At 42.1% G+C, this 24,330-nt stretch overlaps 2 protein-coding genes across 3 annotated transcripts; one reads left to right on the top strand and one right to left on the bottom strand.

The window, feature by feature from the left end:
• The first annotated feature begins 163 nt into the window (after positions 1–163).
• Positions 164–8,823, top strand: LOC135262936 (sorting nexin-12-like). 2 transcript variants are annotated; one of them, XR_010332349.1, is made up of 5 exons: positions 164–412; positions 2,312–2,407; positions 3,204–3,328; positions 3,897–6,118; positions 6,303–8,823. XR_010332349.1 is itself a non-coding variant. In XM_064350380.1 (5 exons), exons 1-5 carry the CDS (start codon positions 248–250, stop codon positions 6,309–6,311), a joined length of 486 nt encoding a protein of 161 aa, XP_064206450.1. In that variant the 5' UTR covers positions 165–247; the 3' UTR covers positions 6,312–8,823. The 2 variants fall into 2 exon arrangements, 1 of the variants encoding a protein (XP_064206450.1); XM_064350380.1 differs by having other exon boundaries at positions 165–412; positions 3,897–3,987.
• Positions 8,824–11,761: 2,938 nt separating this feature from the next.
• LOC135262935 (cationic amino acid transporter 3-like) lies at positions 11,762–23,241 on the bottom strand. The gene is made up of 12 exons (XM_064350379.1): positions 23,092–23,241; positions 18,773–19,220; positions 18,163–18,324; positions 17,886–18,057; positions 17,419–17,537; positions 16,824–17,046; positions 16,326–16,465; positions 16,134–16,236; positions 15,492–15,724; positions 14,798–14,964; positions 14,262–14,370; positions 11,762–13,928 (listed from the first exon to the last, which is right to left on the bottom strand). The coding sequence occupies exons 2-12, from the start codon at positions 19,137–19,139 to the stop codon at positions 13,783–13,785; spliced, it is 1,941 nt and encodes a 646-aa protein (XP_064206449.1). The 5' UTR covers positions 19,140–19,220; positions 23,092–23,241; the 3' UTR covers positions 11,762–13,782.
• Positions 23,242–24,330: the final 1,089 nt, after the last annotated feature.

The raw sequence follows: 24,330 nt of genomic DNA, 5'->3' as shown, positions 1-24,330 counted from the left end.
TATCCACCAAATGTATCATCGCATGTTGCGCAAATAGTGGGCTACAGTATAAACATGATTATTCGCCGATCTTTCAAACCTTTTGCAAGTGAGCATATTATCACCAGTGATTGGTTACGCATTCCAGTTTACGCAATTGCACGATTTCCATTGGCTGCAGTGGTTTCACAATGGGCAGCCCTGTAGTTTTCGCAGTAGCCGTCAAGTTTGCTCTGTGGATCCCGAGGCAGCCCAGTTATAGCCGAAAATGTCTGAACCCAATGTGGCTGATACTCGCCGGTTAAACTCAAAACCTCAGGACCTTACGGATGCGTATGGCCCCCCAAGTAACTTTCTTGAAATCGACGTTTATGACCCACAGACTATTGGAGTAGGCCGGAACCGTTTCACCACCTATGAAGTGCGGATGCGGGTAAATGCCTGGGTGTACTAGCTAACGTTATTAACCTTAATGCTCGTCTGAAGGAAGCTAACGCTGGGCTACTAGTGTTACCGGGCAGTGAGGAAATCAAACTATAGATTTGTGGATGGCCTAAGTATAACTGGGTGAGATGTAAAACAAGACAGTGTATTAGATGGAGTTTCCTTTAGCTCGTATTCGCTAGCTAGCTAGATACCTAGCTAGGCAGCTACATGGCTAGTTTAAGTGGTTAACTAGGTAACTAACTCACTGCCCAGCTATCCAACGTTTGCAAATGAGCTACGAAGCTAAATTGTGTGCTTCCGTTCGCTATTGATTGTCTTAAAAGCACAAACGACATGTAACCCATGTTCAGACGTCTGTTGCTTAGCTAACGTTAGCTAGATACATGTGTACGAGGGCGGAAATGAGAGCAAATTAGACTTTGTAAGCAGACTTAAGGCGGTGGCTTGATGCTGTGGACGCTTCCTTGTTAACGCTAGTTTCACATTTTAACTAATCTTGACAGTGCCTCTGGGTAGTTTTTATTTAAATTTTTTTAACTGTTAGCAGTCCAAATTGTAGCATATTTAGTCCATCTACGTTGATCAGTACCCCCAGTACTTGTTGGTCCTATGTCCCTGGTTTCAAGGGAGCAAGTAGTTTGCATTGAGAAACGTTAGTTACATTGCAAAATCCTTAGCTGGCTAGCTAGGTAGTTATCATAGTTAATCACGGTGAATATTCTCTGCATTGATGTAATTTTGTCGTTTGTCCACAATCATATAACTCATTGATCCGTAGTTTCATCTCGAGGACATTGCTGCGGGCAAGGTTTAAATAACTTGGACAGTTTATGATAGTTTATGCTACATTCACGGGTAGTCCTTACATCAGATTTGGTGTCATTATTCCCACGTCATGAGAACTCAACGTTCATTCCGAAACACAGACTAGCAAATCTCCACCAAAACGGTTTATACATGATAAAGTGGAGTTACTCAATTATACAAAGCATGTTACTTTTCATACATCTGTCCTAAAAGTCCTAAAATATGTATATCTACAAAATGTAATAAAATTATACAAGGTCTGTTCCAAAGAAATACTCCACACTTTAGTGCCTGTAACATGGCCCTTTTTTTTCATCTTTCTTATCTCATGTTGCCTTCTTCAGATAATGTAATATCCCCAAACGTCTAAGCATATGTACAAGCTAAAATAATGTTTTAAATATTAAAAAGCCAAGTCAATTGCATACACAAAGTGCACACACTATATGTCTAAAATATTCCTACAAATCTTCCTCTGAACCAAATTGATATTAAAATGACAGTTAAATAAATAAATGACCTTTCACCAGTTGCAGTACATTAAGTTAGCAGATGCTGTTATTCAGCTTCAACAGTTTGATTAAATAAAATCAGTTAAAGATCATTTTAACAAAAAGGGGTGAATTTACACATTAACATCAGAAACTTTGAACACAGTAAAGGCTAGCGAAGAACTTATTATAAAAGCAGCTATGAAACCACATAATTGTTTTAATGACTTGCAGGTTCTTACATTTGCCAAACAGCCTTTTGCTGAAAGCACAGAAACAAAGACCAAGTCAAACCATCTGAGAGCAACAGGAGTCAATTTACAAAAAACAGGAACATTTGGTCCAGTAGAAAGTATTAAGAAACACATTATTATTAATGCATTTTTTTAACAACAAAACCAAAATATATATTTGGAAGTAAAACATTGTTGCCAGCTTTTACAAAGAAAACCAAATCCTTCACCTTAGCAGGTGTTTCAGAACTGTTTTTTTCAATGTACTTATTCTTTTATTAGTTCTGGAGGCTTTGTCTGCAGGGCTATTCCAGTCCTTTCTTTTAACATTTATTTATTTATCTATTTATGCAGACAAACCTTCCTATCTTCAAACTGAAAGAGTCTTGTGTGCGAAGAAGATACAGTGATTTTGAATGGCTAAAGAATGAGTTGGAGAGAGACAGTAAGGTGAGTGAAAGCACAGAACTACATATTAAACAGTATGGAGCAATATTGGACTATTGTCAAATAAATTTCTGACATCCTCCCCTGACTTTGCAGTGGCTGGTATGGGGGCATTAGGGGATTTGTGGTCTTAAGGAAGAAAATACCCTTAAAACAAGTCTAAAGTGGCTTGTACAGCAATGTTGTGCATCTAGAGATTGTACATATGTATATTACTTGATTATTCTTTAAAAAATGTATTTCATATTATTATTTTTGGTTGGAACCATTTCCCATAGTGTATACAGTCTAAGACCACTTAACTCAAAGAAAGAAGCATAATATAAGAACTGATATTTATGTTTATACTGTCAATAAATGCAATGAAGTTAATTTATTCACATGTACTGCCTCTCTGGAAACAATGTTATTGTACAAGCCTCAGACCACAAACCCTTGATAGCAGCCATTGAAAAGCTGGCAGGCCATCTAAAAACTCTAAATATCTAAAACAACACACACAAAACTGTCTCAGCCCAATAAAACATATTCTGAAACTGAAATTAGATTTTAAGAATCCCAGAATGTGAACGATCCCTCTAGCTTTGAGTTGTTTGGTATGCAGCAGGTTTCTAGACAGAATTGTGAGTCAAATATTCATTTTTAAACCTTTTGAAAGGGTTAGGTTGATTTGTGCACATTATTCCTTAATCTCTTTGAATTACAGTGATCTGGTGTGAATATGCTCTTTGCCACTGACATAGAAGCATTCCCTTTTGACTGAAAATGAAAGAATTAAAAAAACTTTTGTCTTGCACAGATTGTAGTTCCCCCCCTGCCTGGGAAGGCACTGAAGAGACAGCTGCCCTTCCGGGGAGATGAGGGCATCTTTGACGAATCCTTCATAGAGGAGCGACGGGTGGGCTTGGAGCAGTTCATCAACAGGTACATCTGCTACGGAGGCCATTTTCCGTGTAAACAGTGCTGTTGGGTGATTTCAGAGCGCACCCAAACAGCAGTGAAGCAGTATGAAAATGCGAAACAAATTTTTTTCAGGTTTAAATTTGTGCTGTCTTTAGAATTTAAAGATATAACCAGTAAAACATAATGCTTCTGAGAACTAAACTACACAGTTAAATATTAGATTATTTGTATATCAGGATAGATGGGATACCGTGAGATCAGCCTGAAGGCTGGAATAAGAATATTATGATAAAGAGGAAATGCAGGGTAGAATGGAAGTATTTGATCTCTGTAAATTGGAAGGAACATATAGTTGCCCTCCAAAGGGGCTGAAGGCGGGAAGAAAAACTAAAGAAAAAAAAGATATATCTGCTTCTCTGCTTCACCTGGTCTTATCTACCAATACTCAGAGGGGCCAGATTCACTACAGAGCAAATGGGAAACAGGGCCAGAACTGGTCATTCTCACTGATCCAGGAATAGTACAGCTTCACAGATAGCCTTCAGTTTTTTTGTCTCCCACAAGTCACCTGATCTCTCTCTTACTCCAGGATTGCAGGGCACCCCTTGGCCCAGAACGAGCGCTGCCTGCACATGTTCCTGCAAGACGAGAGTATCGACCGGAATTACATTCCCGGAAAAGTACGGCAGTAGGAACCTGGGCCGGAGGTGGTGTTGGGCTGGGGGTGGGTCGCAGGAGAAGGGATGCACTACATCTTTGCTTGTTTTTCGCTTTCACCTTAACATTCAGGAGATGCAGAAATGACATGAACATTTATTTTTGAGCGAAGTGTGTGCATGTGAGTTTGTAAGTGATGCAATTCACTTTCATTGAGTAACATTTTCTTGTGCCTGTCAGGATCTCTCTCTGTCTCACCTGCTTACACACTTGTAATTTCTGTGTGTGTGTTTATGTCAAATGAGATCTTTTATAAATATTAAAATGAAAATAGAAGGAGATTCAGTAGAGTGGCTAAGGCCTGCAGGATTGGTCGTGATCCGACATAACTAGACTGCACCTTAGAAAGATGCCTGTTCACGTGTCATTGGTTACTTTTTCTGAATACATTTTCCCTCCTTTTTTAGGTATGAATAAAGTAAGTTTATTGATGTTTTATTTTATCAATATCATGCTTGTTGGTTAAAGCACTGGCAACCCCATTTTTTGCATGCTCATTAAATCTTAATTCACAGATCATGAAATTATGTAGGGCAGTCAGATTTGAGGATTACTTTTTTTGTTTGTTTTATTTTGCTTGGCATCTAAACAAATTCTGTCTGCACTTGCTAATGACTCCCTCCCACGTTCATTCATATTATGGTTGCATGAGATAGCTGCATGTTTGGGAAAATCTGCAGATTGACATTATATTGGAACATTCTCTCCGTCCACTGCCCAATAACACTCACAGACATGTAAATTGGTTCTGGGTGGTGTTCATAGGCACCTCCTCTGAACGCCTGTGCTTGTTCTCCATCTTTCTAGCTGAAACCTGGAACCTGGCCAATCTGTGTTTTAATTTGTGGTATAATATGTCCAGGACTTAGATCCACTATTGTGATAATGGGTCTACAAGAACACATGAATTCCAGAGCAAAGCTTCCTCCTGTAGCCGTAACAAAACAGGCTGTTCAAAGGTCAAAATAATTTGGTGAATGCATTGGCAAAAAAACATATTTTCTTTCATTTCTGAAAAAAGGAAAAGTGTAGATACAGTTTTTTGGTGCATATAAATATACTTTTCCAAGACGGATTGTCTGGGTTTCAGCCGTGTAGAGTATTACAAAGTAGAAGTGCATGATGATGATATCTTGAGGAGTTGGGCTGGGCTGTTTGATTGGTAATGGGGACCGGTACTACACACTGCAAAACAAACAGGAAAGTATCTGCAGCTGATTTGGCAGTAGTTAACTGTTTTTCTATGTTGGATTATTGCTCCACATTACAGTACTGTAATTGAGATGGTTTGCAGTATTTAGTTGTTCTTATGGTAACCAACAGTTTATTATTTGACATTATACATAATGCATTTCAGTTTATAGTAGAATTCTATGCATTTCACATCCACAGTATTTCAGTATATTAAAGGACTACAAATTTACTACCAAATTATATATTTTAATTTTTACACTAATGCATAATTTAATTAATGTATTCATTAAACATTGCTGGTGTACATCCTCATACGCTGAGACCAACTCAGTTTACTTTTCATTACATACATAAAAGTTTCAATTTTTCTCTAGAATTTGGAATACCCAGTCACACTTTGTGCTTTACAAAGCACATGATATGAGCTGCAGCTCCTGCTTAACACACTGAAATTGGGCTTGCAGATGTGAGTCTGAGGAAGACACCTCCCGAGCAGCTTAACAGGAGGAATTTTGAGTGCCCGATAAACCAGCAGGGGGCGCAGGTGCTCGATGAGATGCTATCATACTGGCCGGCTGAAACGCCCCTCCCTCCCCTGAACAGCATTTGATCTGTTCTGTAGATAAACTGCAGACTCGATGATACTGGCCAACTGGCTTCCTGCAAATGCTGTCATTACATTTTATCTGAATCAGAACATAAAATAGTTGCACAATCTAGTTTAATTTCAACGTAGAAATTGCAGTACTGTTTAAAAAGGATTTCCATCCATTTCCAGTGGATCCAAACAAGGCTATTATGCAAGCTACATATTATTTTTAAGATAGCCTTAGAATCACCCCGTTTGCTTCTCATTGTGTTTCAGGGGAATGGAGCAACAGGTCAAGTGATTCTAAGCATGTTGTCTCAAATGATTAATTGCTATTGTGGGATAAATGAACAGCCATAATATGAGGATAATCTGAATTTATATTGAAGGTATATTGGAGGGACTGCCAGGAGGAACTAATAACTATAGCAAATGTCTAAGAATAATGAAACACAAATTGAAATGACATGGGATTTAATTTCATCTTAAATCTAGCCCCAGTGATGCAGAGATGTGATGCACTCAGCCCAGATCCTTGCTGTCCATACTGCCTTCTCATCCTGATAAAGCCCATACTGCCCTCATCGCAGGTGACCCCACCAGCCTCGCCCAGCTACGTGCACATTTTGTAAATAAGGTGCTGCTCGCCTTATGCACACCCTGTTCTCAGCAAGACACTGTTTTTTCAATCCTGCAGTCAACACAGAATGTGGACAGCCTGCTAGTCTATGGTAAAATTGTTTTGTTTTTTATTTTATTTTTTAAAATCTTGACCAAAAACATAGGCCGTGTCCAAATCAGTGCACTTGCCTACTATTCAGTACAGTTGTTCTGGACACTGGATGAGAAAGTTAAGTGGGCAAAATTTTCTCTAAATGTAGTGTACTTAAAATCCCAGGATGATATACTTATTTCCTGGGTATTGCTGACTATATTCGGGAGCATACTTTTCAGGAAGTAAACAACAGTGTTGGTCCCATATATATAGAAGTGAGGCACAGCTTCGTTGACGTTTTCCTTCAACAGCAAGAACACACGAGCATGGCCGCAAGGGCGGAATGTTTTGCGACACTTCCACAGTACTGTTGGAAAATAGTATGGAGGATATTTTTTGCATACACTAAGAGTGTGTGTGGGTGTGTGTGTATATGCAGTATGCCTAGTAGACGACATGTACTTTGAGGACACAGTAGTTAGGACACTGATAACAGATTTTATATGTGTTCCCATTGTACCATTGAGCCTGGCACCTCGGTTCACACACATTCTTGATTAATGGCAGCATGCTTGGACTTTAACTTTGTGTCATTTTTTGGAAAATAATTAAAACCATGTGACATTGTACCGGATAAGTGTAACCACAGTCCCATCAAAAGCTCTTTGTTTTATTTACAAATTAATTGTTGGTTGTGTCTGCTTAAAACACCTGAAATGTGAATAAGGAAGATTATTTATGGAATTACTATCTATTTCTTGCAAATGGTGGCCTTAATCATTTCAATATACATTGTCTAATTAAGAACAGTTTGTTACAAGATTGCAATTGTGGAAAGAAAAAAACCTCCACACACAGGGCAGCCCAGGTTTGAGTTTGAGAAACTGTGGTCAAATCTACTGGGTCAAATGGCAATCAGAGTATTGCTGCTGTGGAGACACTGTTAATCTTAAAAGAGATGTAGGTATTTAGAGAGAAAAATACCACCACAAATAACTGAACATAGAGCAATCCCACATCAGTGCTACTCAACTGAGGGCTGCAGTGTCTGCAGGTATTGGCTCCAACCACGCGCTACACCACTTGATTTCAGAAATGATCTCATTGGTTCAGGAAGTAAGCTCATTAGTGCAGTCAGGCGGTGTAGTGCAGGAAGCAAGGGGACGCGCTCGTTTACGGACGCCCGGGACCCTCCCGGCCCCATGGTCGGAGCAGACCAGGAAGGGTGTGGCATTGCCCCCTGTCGCCGCTTCATCCGTGCGGGCAGGTTGGCACCTCCCGCCAGGAGGGTAAAGCCTCACGACCTCAACGAGATCACCTGGCATCACTCTCGCCTCCCATAATCAGCCGCTTCTGGCAGTAATAAAAGGGAAGGGGAGATGCAGTATGAAAATGTATTCCGCTTGCATACTATGGCCAGTAGAGACATTTTATTTTCTGAAAATATAACAAAACTACCAAATGGCTGACATGACAGAAATGACTTGCTTGCCTTGCATTATGGTGGTCACATAGGTGTATTATGGACACATTGCTTATATTTAAGGACATTGTAAGTGCCTATGGCAAATAACAGGGGCAATTATACTTCCGTAGCAGAACACACATCCACTTCTGTGGTCTGTGGGGTACAATTGACATGTCGGTTTTTTAATATGATTGGTCGGGCCATGTTCTCCATCCTTCCAGTTACTTGGCTGGCTTGCCTTGCATAGCCAGCTATCCCAGCATGCCTTGCGGACGCAAAAAATTAGCTGTCATTGAAAATGAATGGAGGTCATTACAAATTTGCTTCTCGTTGAAGGATGTGTGGCTTTACCTCCAGGGTCCAGTTTAAATCAAGTGAAAACTCTGCCCTGCCATCAATCTCCCTCCTTTGAGACAATTCTCAGTAAATGGCCCCTCCCACTTGTACAATGGAAACCCTCCCAAAAAGTCTTCCCAATGGTGTGATGGACCATTACAATGATATTGTTGGGCATTCCCTTTAAAAATAAAAATGTTTGCTAATGACAATGTAAGATACAAAGTAGCACGCACCAATGAGATGGACCATGTCTTCCTGTTCTGTATGTTCCCATTAAACGGTTGCTTTCAAATAGCAGACTGAAGATTTTATATCAACACGACTTTGCTCTATCATTGTGTAACACAACTTTGCTTTATCATTGTATATTATTCAGCAGCTTTCTGTATACATAACTGCTGCCATGTCTTTTTTATGTTCGTGTTCATGTCTGCTGTGAGGAATGTAACGTCAGATAATCATGTTCTTATTAAACCACTGTGAAAATGAAGAAATGTGTCTATGAAAAAATGACTTTGTATTTAAGTTGTTGACTTTCAAATATACATGACATTTTTTATGGTGACGCTTAGTGATCCTCAAAATATTGTGAATTTAGCCTAACATTTTGATGTTTTATATTGAGATTTGTAAAGGTTTCCTTGGTCTCAGAACCCACCTGTAAATCGTAATTCCATTTTTCATTGCTTGCTCACCCTGCATATTGGCCACTGTTGTCTGTCAAAATTAGCTACTTGGTTTAAAAAAAAAATTAAACAGTAGTGACCGATTTCTGAGTTTAAGTCAGGTCAAAGCTCTGCAAGGTGCTGTCGGCTTAATATTATGTCAGTATAATCATCAGTGGTGGAAAGAGGGCGTGCTCAGTTAGGGTCTCCTGGTTGGTAGATAATGTAGTGGCTGGGCTGGGCTTTTGCTCAATTTCAACCAGTCATTCCCTGCCCGCCCATCAACCTGCCCGCTCTGCAGTTTAAAGTATTGGAATGGCAGGTATGCCATCCCGCCAAGTTACGCCTGGGCGGGGTGGCATGCCCCATACCTATACAGCACCGAGAGTTTGGCACTTCTCAGGGTTCCCTACAGAAAAAAACCACAATGACCAGACTCTCAGCCAAAAAAACTTTCATTTCTGTACCTTCTGACCTCATTTCAAGAGACAGAATTCACAAACAACTTCACACATTCACACAATAAATCCCCAAGCTTAGGGGATTTTGTGGTTTTTCTTTCAGATTACATCATCACAAATGCTTCAGGCCCACAAAGAATACGTCTCCGCATTGGACTTTTAGTTACATCAGCCAATACTAACCATAGAGCGCACATAAGAACTGGAGAGGGTAGGAATGGCCAAGCGGTGAAGCCGAGGAAGTATCGGTAAACAGCCTCTACTGCGCATGTTCAGAAGTGTTGAGGGCAAAAGAGCTTGCTGTCCATTGATTTCAGTTTAGAAATCCGAGGTGGTTTAACCAAAGAAAACCTCATCGGTCCATTTTTTGTGATCATAAATTTCATTATGTGCAGCATATGGTTGTTTTGGTCCAGAAGTCATGGAAAAATATTTATTAACATGTTCATATTTTACTACATAATACATATATTTCAATCTGCTTTTCATATGAAACGTAATTGAGTTTCAAAATACCATCGGTGAAGTTTTATTTTGCCTTTGAAAGTCTGATATTCCCCATTTACTTTAATGGGGAGCTCAGTTTTTTGCCAGAACGAAGACATGCGCAGTACAAGCTTACTTCCGGGGCTTCACCGCTTAGGTTGGCTGAGGGCGTGCTTCCGTCTAGTTATATATGCATGATACAAACATTAGATACACCCTCAAAATGGACATATATAGAAGTGCTTTTTTTTTTTTTTTTTTAATGTAACAGCCCCGGCATACACTTCACTAGTTGCTCACTGGATAGTGCATTTGCCTATGGGACCTTTGGACAAGTGACAGACCCAGGTTCAAATCCTCCCTCAGACCCTGGAAAACCTCTAACTCATTATGTGTTACAGTGTTACAATGTCCTGCTCTGTCCGCGATTAAGACCACATTGAAACAGGATTCAATATTAGCTTCAATTCATTCCTCATCCATGTGTGCTGGACACTCTCTTATCCAGTTCAAAGGGGTCCATTGTATCCATATCCCTAAAAGGAAACTAGCCAAAATGTATCCACATTTCCATATGTATCGGCTTTGCCTCAAATTAGGACAAATTTGGAAGGAAGTATTTTACACTCTTCCATTCTGAACCTGTTAATCAAGCCCAACCTCTTACATACCTTTTGGGGCTTGTCCCAGAGGAACTGCAATTGCATGCTGTAGGTCGGAATGTTCTTGCCTGTCTTTTAGCCTTACACAGGCAGTACTACTCAAGTGGAAGGAGGCCACAGACTCTTGTTGGCTTAAATATGTAGTTCTATGTCTAAGACTAGAAAAGATTTGATACACAATGCATGCATCTGAACAAAAGTTCTTTAAGATTTGGGGTCCATTCCTGGCATTTTTTTCTAGATCCACCAAAATTATCCTGGATTAGTCGTCTATTCACCGCTGAGGGGTCTGAGGGTGGGGGTGTGTGGAAGAACCCACTATATCTATTTAAATGTCTATGAGGACTGCGTTAAAGGTTCACATTATCTTAATATAAATTCTATAAAAACTTTGAATAGAATTTTTTCCCCCCACATTTATTTAGTGTACTCTATTTACAGTTATAGACTTCCTCTGCTGTGAAATGTTGAACCCTAATGCCATCAGTCAATAAGACATGTTTAAAATGAAACCAATATACAGTGTACACCAATATGCTCCAGTAGTACTGTGGCCAGGTTCTCCTCTTGAAAAACCAGGGTATATTAGCATAAGCAAAAAAAAAATTAGCATAGAAAAAGGGATACAGATCTAGGGATACAGATTTATGCTATACAGTATGGATATGTATGATCTGCAGGATACAGGACCAGACTTCATTGGAATTAAAAAATACATTTGGCAACTTCTGGTGCAGAGCACTATATCCTTGTGCGTTTTGCAATTTTTTCAGTGAAATACATTTTTCATATGACTTCAGACACATTTAGTTGTGCTTCTGCACTTTTATTTCTTAATACTTCTTTATCCATCATAGAAAAAAAAATGCATATTTGATTTGATGATTTCTAGGGCTGCTATTTGATCTAGTTAGAATTAGAAATAGGGCTAATGGTGAGGTTGTTTTGGAGGTAGGGTTAGTTATTGCATTTGGTTGACCGGCTGCCATCATGAATTGGGAATATTATTACTAATTTTCCTCTTTTTTCAGTTTTTGGTTAACCCACACAGTTGATTATTTTGATACCTCATACTGACATTGATTGAAATCCACCACCACATGTCAAAAAGTGTTTAAGTTTCAGAAGCAAAACTCCATAAGAGTAAGAGTAAAACAATTAAAAGTAAATATTTTATTAGAAAAGGAATACATTTAAACTGAACACATACACATATTTACAGAATAAAAAAGACTAAAGGAGGCTTTCAAAGTTGAAGCACTGTCACTGTACTGGCAGTTGTACAGATATCTGCTGCATAAGATCTCAACATTTCTGGTAACACAATGTGTTAGAAATGTCTCAATCAGAACCTGCAAGTATGCTTTTTAAGCTTGATTGTACAATAGTGTCACGTCCATTTTATTTCTGAATTGGGCGAAAAAAAATAAATTATAAAAATGTACTTTAGGGGTTTGTGGTATTTATATATTCATGGTCTGAAAAGTTAAACGACAATTACATTAGCCAAACATTTTGTACGTGTCTTTAAAGAAAAGGCAAGTTTAAGCATGTTAAACAAATCTGATCTACTAAACGGTTTCCAACACAAGCCTTTGCAACATCGGGTAGAAAAACCCAGGTACTCAATTTCCTGTAAGTACACTCAGACTAGTGCTTTCCCAGAATCCTAATGAAAGGCACATCCACTTCCAGAGGTTTGCTCAGGTAGCGGGGGGAAAAAACCTTCACTCGACTGGTTACTTCCATCCCAGGAATGGAAAGAAAAAATAAATAAATAGAAAGAATTTTATCCCAACTTGAACGTAACATCACTAAAGTAACAAAAATTCAGCAGTATCTACGAGATCGCTAACAGATTTTTAAACAGCCAAGCTGTTAAAGTACAGTCCGTTTCAATGGAAACTAAAATGGTTTGTGAGAAGACCAGAACCTTTTCACAAATATTTATATCTAAAGAATATGTGAGTGCTGACAAGCCCAAAGCTATTTGGAGAACAAAGATTCCTACTGCCACATTTCAGAAAAGCATCACAATATTAGTCTTAAAATATACAGGCACTATATACATACAGGAAATTATCGATATTTACGCGAAGTTGACACAGCAAAGGCCATGATCTTCCATTAATGACAAACTGTACCAGAACAAATTTACAACAGTGAGTGCCCTGTTCACTACAGGGCCTTCCTTACATATGACACAAATCCATTAACTCCTGAAAGCCCCTGACCCCAAACACAATGACATACATTTACATGACAACTAGGAGTTAACAGCCAGATGCTTTGATATATTTAAGATTATATATCACGTTACAAAAATATCCTATACAGCTTAATTCACGTACCTTGCGAGTGCACTATTAAAACAAAGTCCTGGTACACAGATGCACACCAAAAACTAAAAACAGCATTTTTATCTAACCATTATTCTGTTATTTCTACTGCTGCAAGTGTGATAGCATTTATCACTTTTTGTCCTTCACTTAGCTATGCTGTTTATGCATTTAAAACTATACACATACGAGTCTCCGTACTCTCTCGTAAACAAAAAGAGGACATAGCAGAAAATGTAACCTTCAAAAATACTGCTATACAAAATTGTTCAAGTAATTTCTTATTACTTTTGAATACTCGCTCGATAAAAATAAATACATCAACTCTCGACAGGGAGACAGAGATACGATTGTCAGGTCCTCAAGGGAAATTGTGCGAGGACAGATACGTTTTAAGCTTCAAGGTCTCCCTGGTGTGGCTTTGCAATGTACTTTCAGCAATAATATACAGGTAAGGGGCAATACTGGTTTTGGACTCACAGGCACATGAACACCCATCCGCTTCTGACAGAGCGGAAAGCCCAAGCCCTCGGGGTACCCTGGGGAGTCACACCTGGGACACCAGCAATGCTGTCTTTTTTTAAATAAATACATTTTTGGTCTTATTTAAAATTCTCTTCATGTGTTTTAAAAGCCTTTTTTTCTAATCAACCTTTGGGAGTGTCCAACGTCCAAATGTTAAACGCAAAAGCAAAACGCACTCGACGGATGGTGCAGAGACAGCAGGAATGATGCTGGCCCTACTGAACTCTTGTCTTCAAGCTACAGGATACTGTTCTTGTTTTTTTTTTTTTCTTTGGGGGGGGGTGGGGTGTCCTCTCCCCCTCCCCCTCCCTACTTTCAGGGTGTCATTGCTTCCACTTCACTTTCATCCCGCCCTAGATAGATGGGGGTCTTTGATTGGAGGGCTGGCTCATACTTTTGGGAAGAACCACTGGCGCCATCCATGCTGTGCCACATACCGTAGGCAAAATAAATTAAGAAGCCTGGGGGGACAAGAGAGGAAATGTGTTTAGTGGTCAAAAATACAAGCATTGCAATATTGGCAAATCAGACTGAACTAATGATAAGGAGGAACAGAAGCCTTAGAAGTTAAAGGTTTTATGTATTACTTGGACAGAAGGAAACAGGAAGTCAGTTAAACAGTGTATCAGGGCGTGTAATTAAGAGAATGCGAAGCCTGAGACAGCAACAAGTCCTGAATGAACAAGGCTGGGAGGGGCAGGGAATGGAGAAGGTGGAGCCTGAGACAGCAACACGTTGTGAACGGACGAGGCTGGGAGGAGGCGGAGATCATTTCTCATAGGAAGCCCACTCACCAATGACCATCCACACGGCAAATCGACACCAGGTGGCCAGGTCCAGTTGCATCATGAGGTAGACGTTAATGAAGATGCTCGCCAAGGGTAGCAGAGGGAGCAGAGGTACCTGCGGAGAGACAGAGAGAGAACAAAAAGGTTATTTCTCCATCAAACCACACCCAATGTCAGTGAGTACTCATGCAGAGTTCAAGATAATGATACAAAGTACTCTGATGTAGCTCGTTGTGCCTCCTAACCTACGCTATGTGAACTGGACTTAATGTGTTCAGTGCAATGAAGAACGGTTACAAAATGAGTATTGTACCTTATCGGACCTGTGTTTCATAGTTGTTCCAACGACCTTCGGTATGCACTTATTGTGCATCGCTTTGGATAAAAGCATCTGCCAAATAAATGTAATGTAATGTAATGTAACGGCCCCTAAACCCTCCCCCTTAGAACAGACGTCTGCGACCCTGGGCCCGGACAGCTGTACGGTCTGCTGGTTTTTGTTGCTACTCGGCAGTTAATTGAGCAATCGCTCGTTCACGCACCTTGAAGGTGAGAGCCTCCTTGCTCTCGGGCTGCCTCCAGATGATGGCCGTGCAGAATACGGAAAGCACAATCAGCAGCACACACGCAACCAGCGGGCCCGGCTGCCCATCCAACAGCTCAGCTGGCCACACCGCCAGAACCATACACAGAACTGTGAAGAGCACAGCTGCGAGAGAGAGGAGAGAGAGCATTTTAGTATTCACAGCCCTACATAGCACCTACTGAAGAGGCAAGATAGATTTAAAACCACAGCCATCGCAGTTGTTTGTGACCCTCTGCCTGCAAAAGTTTGTTCACATATGAAAGACTTTCACTTTAGTGCAGGCTGGATGAATGCACATTGAGATATTACGTTTTGTTCATTTACGAAGTGCCCTTATCCAGGGCAACTTCCAATGAAAAAAGTGCATACAATAGAAACAAAAATTGCATTAATCGCATCAGAAACGGAATAGTAAAACTTCCCTCTAAACATCCGCAATAATTGAAAGTAACCTGAAGCATAAAATAACCTCAAAGCTGATATATTACATGATACACCGATAATATAATAATGTACCTCATAGCCCAGTGCTGCACATGGACTGTACGTGACATCTTTAATGGTGACAGAGACCATTAAAGGTGTTGCCAGTGAGGATTTCTGGAATCAGTGTGATGTCAAAATGAGAGTCATGGAAGTGGTGCACTCACAGATGATCGCCGTGGTGGCGTATACGATGGTGCCCGAGGTCTTGGTCGGGGAATCGCAGATGGGATTCAGCAGGAGCCTCCAGGAGAACCTCTCCTTCAGGGGGCGGCGGCTCTCCAGCTCGGGGCTGTCCTCGTCGGCGCTGTCTCCCGCCGTCATGGCAACCTTCTCCTCCCCGATCAGTTCCACCAGCTTCTCGCTCTGACTGGCAGAATTCAGGCTGCCTGGCTGGTACCTGGTCCAGAGAGACAGAGAGACGGACGGTTAAACATTAAGGAAGTGTGTTTACCGTCCCAACGGCGTTCTGAATCACCAACAAAAAGTCCCATTGTGGTCAGGTTGGATTTAGAAAAGAAGTGGATCGTCTGAGCCACTGTTTCCCAGGGTGAGCACATTCACCACATTTACGCTGGAACTACACAGATCAAACCCTAAGCTGCCAGCTACACTTGGAGCCAACATAACTGAAAGCATTAGCAAGACTCCTTTAAACCAGTTTGCCCGTGTGTGTGTGTCACATTTGATTTCTGTGCCTGTACTTGCACGCAGACATATTTACAAGTGTGGCTCTGTATCAAGAATTCAGTGTGCACGCCGTGTTTGGAATTTGTGTGTGCACTGCATATCGTCTGAATTTCACTGACCTTAGGATGAGCACACACACTGCGACCAAGGAGTAGGCCAACAGGGTCCCGATTGACATCAGGTCCACCAAAGCAGCCAAATCAAAGAGAAAAGCCATCAGAGCTGTGGGGGAGGGAGAGGGATGAGGTTAGTCCACCATCGATGCGTCCGTTTGCGCTCGTCTCCGCGCGTTCGTCCGGTCGGGGCCTTACCCGCCACGAAACCGGACACGATGGTGGCCAGCATGGGGGTCTTGGTCTTCTCGTTCATGCGGGACAGGAAGCGGAAGAGCAGGCCGTCCTCCGCCATGGCGTAGATGACCCGGGGCATGGGGAACATGGAGCCCAGCAGACTGGGGGGACCGAAGGAGAGACCGCGTTAGTCGCCGAGAAGCGCCCGCGGCGGCGCCGCGCACAACCACACGCAAACGCTCATAGTCTTGATGCTGTAGCGTGTAATGCCTCCTAGTTTGACTTAGCATAGGTTAGGTCAGAGTAATGCTCATTGTGTGAGATGGACTTAATGTGTTTGTGGCTATGAACAACTGTAACAAAATGAATATTGTACTTTATCGGACCTGTGTTTTGTAGTTGTTCCAATGACCTTTGGTGTGCACTCATTGTACGTAGCTTTGGATAAAAGCATCTGCCAAATGTCCTGTAACGTAACGTAATGCAAATGCGCACGCGCACACACGCACACACACTGACCTGGTGGAAAGGGCGCAGAGCGAGCCCACGGCCACGATGTAGCGGGCGGGACCCCAGCCCACGTAGCTGAAGGCCTCAGGCAGAGGGCTCTGGGTGTTCAGGCTGTAGTACGGCATCATGAGGGTGAGGGCGGCAGACACGCCGAAGTAGGCAAAGAAGCAGATGAGCAGGGAGGCCACGATGCCGATGGGGATGGAGCGCATGGGGTTCTTCGCCTCCTCACCTAAAGAAGGGGGGTGGGAAGGGTCAGGTTAGCTCAAATGCTACAACATGGAAACAATGCCATTTTGCGCAAAAAACTATTACATCTACAGCACAATTCAGTTTATATATGCAATCTTGCACTTCAGTAACTATGTTGCCACTATCCTGAATTATAATCTGTGGGAATATGAGAAAACCAACTGCAGAAATGGAAAATCCTTTAAGTGAGAAAATTAACAAATATAGTAATGTACAATGAAATTGTGACAAAGCTTGAAAAACTATGAAAGAATGTATTTTTCTTTCTGCAAGGGCTTCAAATAAACATCAAAACAAAAAAAATTACAAATACACCGATTGGGCATCTCCTGAACTAGCGTCATAGACGTACTTGTGGTGGCGATGCAGTCGAACCCCACAAAAGCATAGAAGCAGGTGGCGGCGCCTGACAGGATCCCTTTAAAGCCAAATGGAGCGAAGCCACCGCTTCCAAACATGCTCGCTATGGTCCTGAGGAAAAACAGCACAAGAGAAGGAACAAGTGAGAATGAGGGAACATGATGAGAGAGAGAGAGAGAGGAAGGCCGCAGTGACTGTTCAATTCATTGGCATAGTGGGTAAAAAACTGAGTTTGTAACCGAAAGGCCATTGGTTCGATTCCTGGGTAGGACACTGCCGTTGTACCCTTGAGCAAAGTACTTAACCTGCATTGCTTTAGTATATATCCAGCTGCATAAAATGGATACAATGTTAAAAAAAAAAATGTATAAAAGGTCGCGTAGGTCGCTCTGGATAAGAGCGTCTGCTAAATGGCTGTTAAAATAAAAAATGGGAGTCTTTTTTCCCAGCAGGACTTACTCTGGATTGGTGACATTGGTGCTGTTCATGAAGTCCTCCACTGTGAGGTTCCAGTTGGTGGAGTCTCCTTTCACAAAGCCGGAGATGATGACGAAGCCCAGCACCACCAGGTTGATTCCGGTGAAAATCTTGTTCACCAACGCCGACTCGCTCACGCCAAAGGCCAGCAGTCCTGAGCGAGGAGAGGAACGTCACCGTCATTTCATCACTGTCATGATGTGGAAACAATGTGGCAGGCCCGAGAGTTAGAAGCTGTGATTTTGGGAGAGGTCCTCACCAGTGAGCAGAAGCACCAAGATGAGGGCAAAAAGGTCTGGGTAATCCGCCAACACTTTCCCAGGAACGCTCATAGACATGGAGGCCTTGAAGAAGCTGGAGATCTTCTGCTCCACCAGATTATCGAAAGTGGAGCTCCACGCACGAGCCACACTTGCGGTACCTGAGGGAGGGACGAGGGTTGGAAGATTATCAAAGGTTCAGAGCTGAAAGAAACCCAATCTTCATCTCAACTCTTTTCTCAAGTAGGTCTTTTGCAGCCCACATAGATTAGCAGCTACCTTGGAGGGGGTTCTCGATGCATTTTAATCTCACTCGTTATGAATTTGAACTGTGATTCTCAGTATATTGGGTGCCATAACATGCAGTTCCATGAACTTTTGTCACTCGTGTTAAGAAGCAGAGATTTTCTGTGACTGTAACCGCTCTGAAATCAAGCCCAGACTTCCAGAATAAGCACCATCCAAAAATACTTATGCACTACTATGGGGATGTGTACGCGGGGGTTTAATTGGCGAGTACCAACGTGTAATGTGTCATGCAGTGCTAAAATAAAGTGCAGCACAAGCGAGACTGCACACCCTGCCACAACCCCAGCCTCGCCCACTCACCAATGACATAGGAGAGGATGAGGTTCCAGCCGGTGATGAAGGCCCAGATCTCGCCCACCGTCACGTAGCTGTAAAGGTAGGCGGAGCCCGTCTTGGGCACGCGGGCCCCGAACTCGGCGTAGCACAGGCCGGCCAGGACGGAGGACAGCGCCGCGATGAAGAAGCAGAGGACGATGGCGGGGCCGGCCTTCTCCCTGGCCACCTCGCCGGCGAGCACGTAGACGCCGGCTCCGAGCGTCGAGCCCACGCCCAGGGCGATGAGGTCCAGCGTGGTCAGGCAGCGGAAAAAGCGGGTCTCCTCCTGGGAGAGGTCCAGCATGCGGCGGCGGAGCAGCATCTTGCCGAAGGACGACATCTTTTCAACCATGGCGGGAGTTTTGAGGGAAAACGTACTGCTACAGAACAATGAACTGGTGCGAAGAACAGGAGCAAGAGTGAATCTGGGTACCTGGAGCAAGGGGGGGTGGAAGAGACAGATGATGAATGTTAGCATAAATGCACCAATTGAGGAAGTGACAGATATTACTCCATCCTACGAAAATAGGATACGTCTCTCTAACCTAATACACTAGGGTGGAATTGTGTTCCTTATGTTCAGATATGTCCTCAAAAATCAGATATTGGGAGGGGGGGGGGAATGCCCTCGAAATTTTCACTTTATTTATTTTTGTTTTCATGTCACGTAAAACATCTGGAGGCATTAACATCATGTTCACAGGAATTACCAAAAAATAGTAAAGAACAGAATACTACAATACTACAGTGAAAAGTGAAATACGTTGGTAATCCCTTTCCACAGTAATCCCGAGTCCCAAAATACCCTGGATTGGTGTGATTATGTGAACAGAAGGAGTGCATTCTTCTGCCAGGCAGGCCAGCCAACTTGACTCAAAGCCTTTATGTCGAGCAGATTCAACAATGGATTCCTACCAAATGTACGTGCCAAAAACCCAAGGATAAGAATGATATCTACGCAATGACACATTACAGGGTGTCACAACTACACACCCTATTCTGAGTGGTTCTGAACAAATGAAGTTGCCCAACTTAAAACAACCTCACCTCTTGTATTCAGAAATTATACAAAGGGAAACTATTACTTTCTCTTTTATACATTTGAAAAAAGTAAACAAATTTCTATTGTGTTGATACATGAACACTATAAGAGACCAGCATTAAAGGATCACTCATGTTCTTTAATTCTGCTTGCAGAGGCTAATGTTCATTGGAGTAAATGGTAGAGAAACAACTCCTGTACTTTACACTAACACACAGAGCTCTAATCCAGGTTACAATGCAGAAGAGAGGGCAAACCTCCATTTTCATTCACAGCATCTGCAGAAGTGAGAAGGTGAGGCATGAGCAATAAAGCTTTACATTTTCAGAAGCTTTCACTCGTTACTCGATCAGCTGCAGTCTTGCCGCCTCGTCTCTAGACTCGGGCCCCTACTCAGAGAAGTCATTTTAGTTCCTGACATTTAGCGCTGGCAGGGTTGTAACGTGAGCTACCAACACCGTGCTGGCCCTCGCATGAAAACGAGTACATACGACGCATAATCCAGCAGCACTTCCTCTCCATTCAAGGTTATGGTAGTGCATTTCTTACAACCAGTTAAACCATTCAATGTGTGAAAATGCTTTTGACAATTAGGACTGGTTTGGCCGGCCAACACCCCCCTTACATTTTTGCTACTTCGCCAGACTGCAGAAGGACACTGTAACTGTACAGCTCTCACAGTTTGGAGCGCAGCCCCTGAACAACCGCCCAACAGTCCTCGTGATCACGAGGAGATTAGTACAGATCACCCAGGTGACCCAGGGCCACTCCTCCCACGCACCATGTGCCCAGAACACAATGCTCTTAGCCGCTCAAGGCCTCAGACACACACTTCCATAATCTGGACACGGACACAGCAAGAACGAGCGTTTCCAGTTCCACAAGGTTACTGCCATGTGTCCCAGGCCAGCACTTTCCCACGAGAAAGCACACAAGATCCTGTGCTCAGGATTCAGAGCTGGGCTCTAATCAGTAAACACTCAACCGACACACCTGGTCTGGGGTAGTCCCTGACCAGGACGATGGCTGAGATCAGCAAGCCCCCTCCCCACCCAAAAAAATGAAAAAATCCACACTGTAACAGACACTAATAGGATTCCATCCTACCTCACAGACCTAAACTTCTTATAGTGTTTCTCCATACACTCATCTTGACTTTGTGGTTATCACTTCTCCGTAGCTTGGCTGTGTTTATTTATACGGCTTTGTGACTTCACTTCAATGGATGGGCGACTCCCTTGCGAGTCATCCATCTTTTGTTAGTCATACTGCTTCCTAGCTCATCTGTCCCAACACAAAGCTGTGCTGGACCACCTCCTCCTCCACAGCCATTAGGCCACAGTAAACCACTTCCTTTACAGTTCAAATAATCACCCACATCTACACATCCACATTTACAGGGGTGGAGTAAAGGCCCATGATGTGTATAGCGGACTACAAGAAAGATGGAGTGCACTAAGGTCATTTTCAAAGTGTGTTATTTGGTCATGAATGTACAATGCAGGAGCACCCCCCTGAATCAAGTTCAGCCATTGACAAAGAAACTTTCAACGTGGAGCCAATTAGAGCATCAAGGTCCAACCTGGGGATCATTTGATCTTCTGCATGAAATCATCACTGTGGAATGGCAGAGGTAGAGGCAGTGAATGTAAATGCCTCTAAAATCAAACCAGCCTTAAACTGACATAAAACCACAAACATTTTTTATTTCTAGGAAAACGTGTAATTCATGCACGTTAACCCCTTCTGTAGCAATCCCCTTTTTAAACACAAGCCAGAAAATGACATACCCAAAATAAAAAGACTGTTCGTTGTGCACGAGATACATAACTGCACGAGCCACAGCGAATCCCGCGCATTCTTCTCTGCAGTGTAAAGATGTTCATACCGGGCAAAAAGTGGATAAAGAACGTTTGTGGAAATTGATCATCACTAATTCTACCCCAGGTCTGCTACAGCATTTTAACCCGGCTCGGCAGTGTAAAGACAGCTTAAGTTACCCTAATGTTAGACTATGAATGAGTATGTACATAACGTTACTTTTATAACAATCGTTTTTCATTCAGTAAAAAGTAAGCGTTATAGTTGGCGTGGCTGACGTCACACAGGCGACACTGGTTGGATCCGGTTGGATCTATGGCAAGTGAGGTCCAAAAACACACCTGCGGTTACTGCTTCTCGCCATTGATACCGACAAAGAGAACGAAACGGAAAGCTTCGAGATTGTAACTTTAAAAAAATCTCAAGGTTTTCGAAAAGGAGGTTTGTAACATTTTGATTAGCTAGGAAGTTTCCCACTAAATATTACCCAGACTCTCAGCAGCAGTAATTTAGTCAACATAATTAGGCGGGAAACTACAGTAACTTAGTGGCGGCTAAATAACTAAAAACGGTGGTAACAATTAAATACGGCCTTTTCATTTGTTAGCAACGAATACTGCTTGGTTGTCGTGAGGATAAAGATTTAAATATCCCAAGAGAAAATTTTTGGGTGGCCCTCACACGATGAAACCAGGTCTACTCACGTAACGTAAACCTAGCCAAAGTTTTCCAAAACAAAACCCTCTACTGTCGTGACTTTCAGTGCATCCCATGCCATGTGCTCGGTTACCTAACCGAAATGAAAAAAACAAGCACCAAGAATGGCTAGTAACGCTCGCTCACTGTAATCCGTAGCTAAAGGGCTAGGTACCTCAGTTACTGTACAAATCCTTACTATTTAATGCTATATTTAGCTAACCACCGAAGCTGGTGACTGCCGTTATCTAACTATAGTTCTCACCATAACGTTGACCAGATAGCAAGCTTCCAAACATAGTTAGCACACAACCAATGTATCTAGCTCGATGACATGCGTTGGATAAAATTATCTACCGACTTCAGACAAAACTGGCAACATCGCAAGATGATGCAACCACGCATTTCTCCGCTGAATGAACGGAACTATCTTAGCTAGCTGTTAACTCGCAAAGTGCCTCGAAAATATGAGTTTACAATTTACGCTAGTTGACTTAGCTAGCTTGCCAAATGCTGAATCCACATTTCAAGCCTAGATAGGTTAAGTTAGACAACTAATGCAAAGGATATCCGGCTGGCTATGATCACACTCACGACCAGAATTGCATCAGCATTTACTGAACCAGATACCCTTACGGTAGCTATCTAGAAGTATCACTCGACATAAACTGCCAATACGAGATGTTATCTGACACTCATTTCTTCAAGAGAGATGCTTCAACGCACAATATAATATATTGTTTACCTTGTGAGACGAACGTATCCAGTAAAGCAGTCAAAGAGATGGAAGGCAGCCCACAGCACGCAAGCCCGACCGGTCAGGAAATGAAACACGATGCTCGGAAAAAGCTCTAGGTTTAAGGTTGGACGGAAACGTGACGTGTGTTGACACTGATGTAACCAATAGACGGTATGCATTGACGTCTTTTTCCGGAACACGCCCCCTCAGTCAACTTACCAAAGAACCAGTGGTCCGTGGGCATTCAACAAGAAATCGGAGCTATCTTTTTACAGACTGCCGAAAGCTAAAGAAAAGAGAAGCAAATGCATCGCTGCTATTCGCAGAAACAACTGGAATCCAGGCACTGAAACGTGGATTTGCGGTTGTTATTTTGTGTCAGGTATGCTGGATTTTTGGGTAAAATCATACCGTAATAATTTATTTGTTTACCTACCTTTGTTTAACATACCTTTGTTTGTAGAACACAAGGCTCATCATCATGGATGTTTTTTTAATAAATGCTGACTAAAAATTTACAGTTACACAGAATATAAATGAAAGATGCTAAATATTTAATTGATGAGTAGTCAATACAGTAGGCTACATAACTTAAGGTATGATTTTACCCAAAAATCCAACATAGCCTACCTGACACAAAATGACAACCGCAAATCCACGTTTCGGTGCCTGGATTCCAGTTGTTTCTGCGAATTGCAGTGATCCATCTGCTTCTCTTTTCTTTAGCTTTCGGCAATCTGCAAAAAGATAGCTCCGATTTCTTATTGAATCTATTTGTACAGTCAATCGCACACCAGCTTTCCCATTTTAGATGTTTTCTGTGTCTTAGCGGCATTCAAGCTGAATGGGAACGCTGTCACTCATGCGGTGACGTCATGTGCATACCCTATATACGTAAGTGGCCCACCAGTGCGCTTGACACACCTCAAATATTATCAGTGGAAACATACAGCCATTGTGCTATGGCAATTATTTTTCCTTGAGGCAGTTTCTGCGCTGTGACATTTAAAAAAAATCCTTTTGACTATACCAGGAACATTACAACATTAGGCATACGCTGTTTTACAACCGATACATTACTTTCGTACTGTTACTCTTCGTTCTCAAGAGACGTTACATTTTTTGCGCCCAACAAATTAATTAGGCAATTGATAGTCAAATATTTGATAGTAACTTTTTCGAATGCGGGTCGCATAAAGATGATCAGCAGGACAACTGACCACAGTTTTTAGATCATAAATTAAA

This window comes from Anguilla rostrata, chromosome 9 (assembly GCF_018555375.3).
Source record: "Anguilla rostrata isolate EN2019 chromosome 9, ASM1855537v3, whole genome shotgun sequence".
Lineage (NCBI taxonomy): Eukaryota > Metazoa > Chordata > Actinopteri > Anguilliformes > Anguillidae > Anguilla > Anguilla rostrata.
Note: the sequence above shows the minus strand (reverse complement) of the source record. Positions and strands in the feature narration are given on the sequence as shown.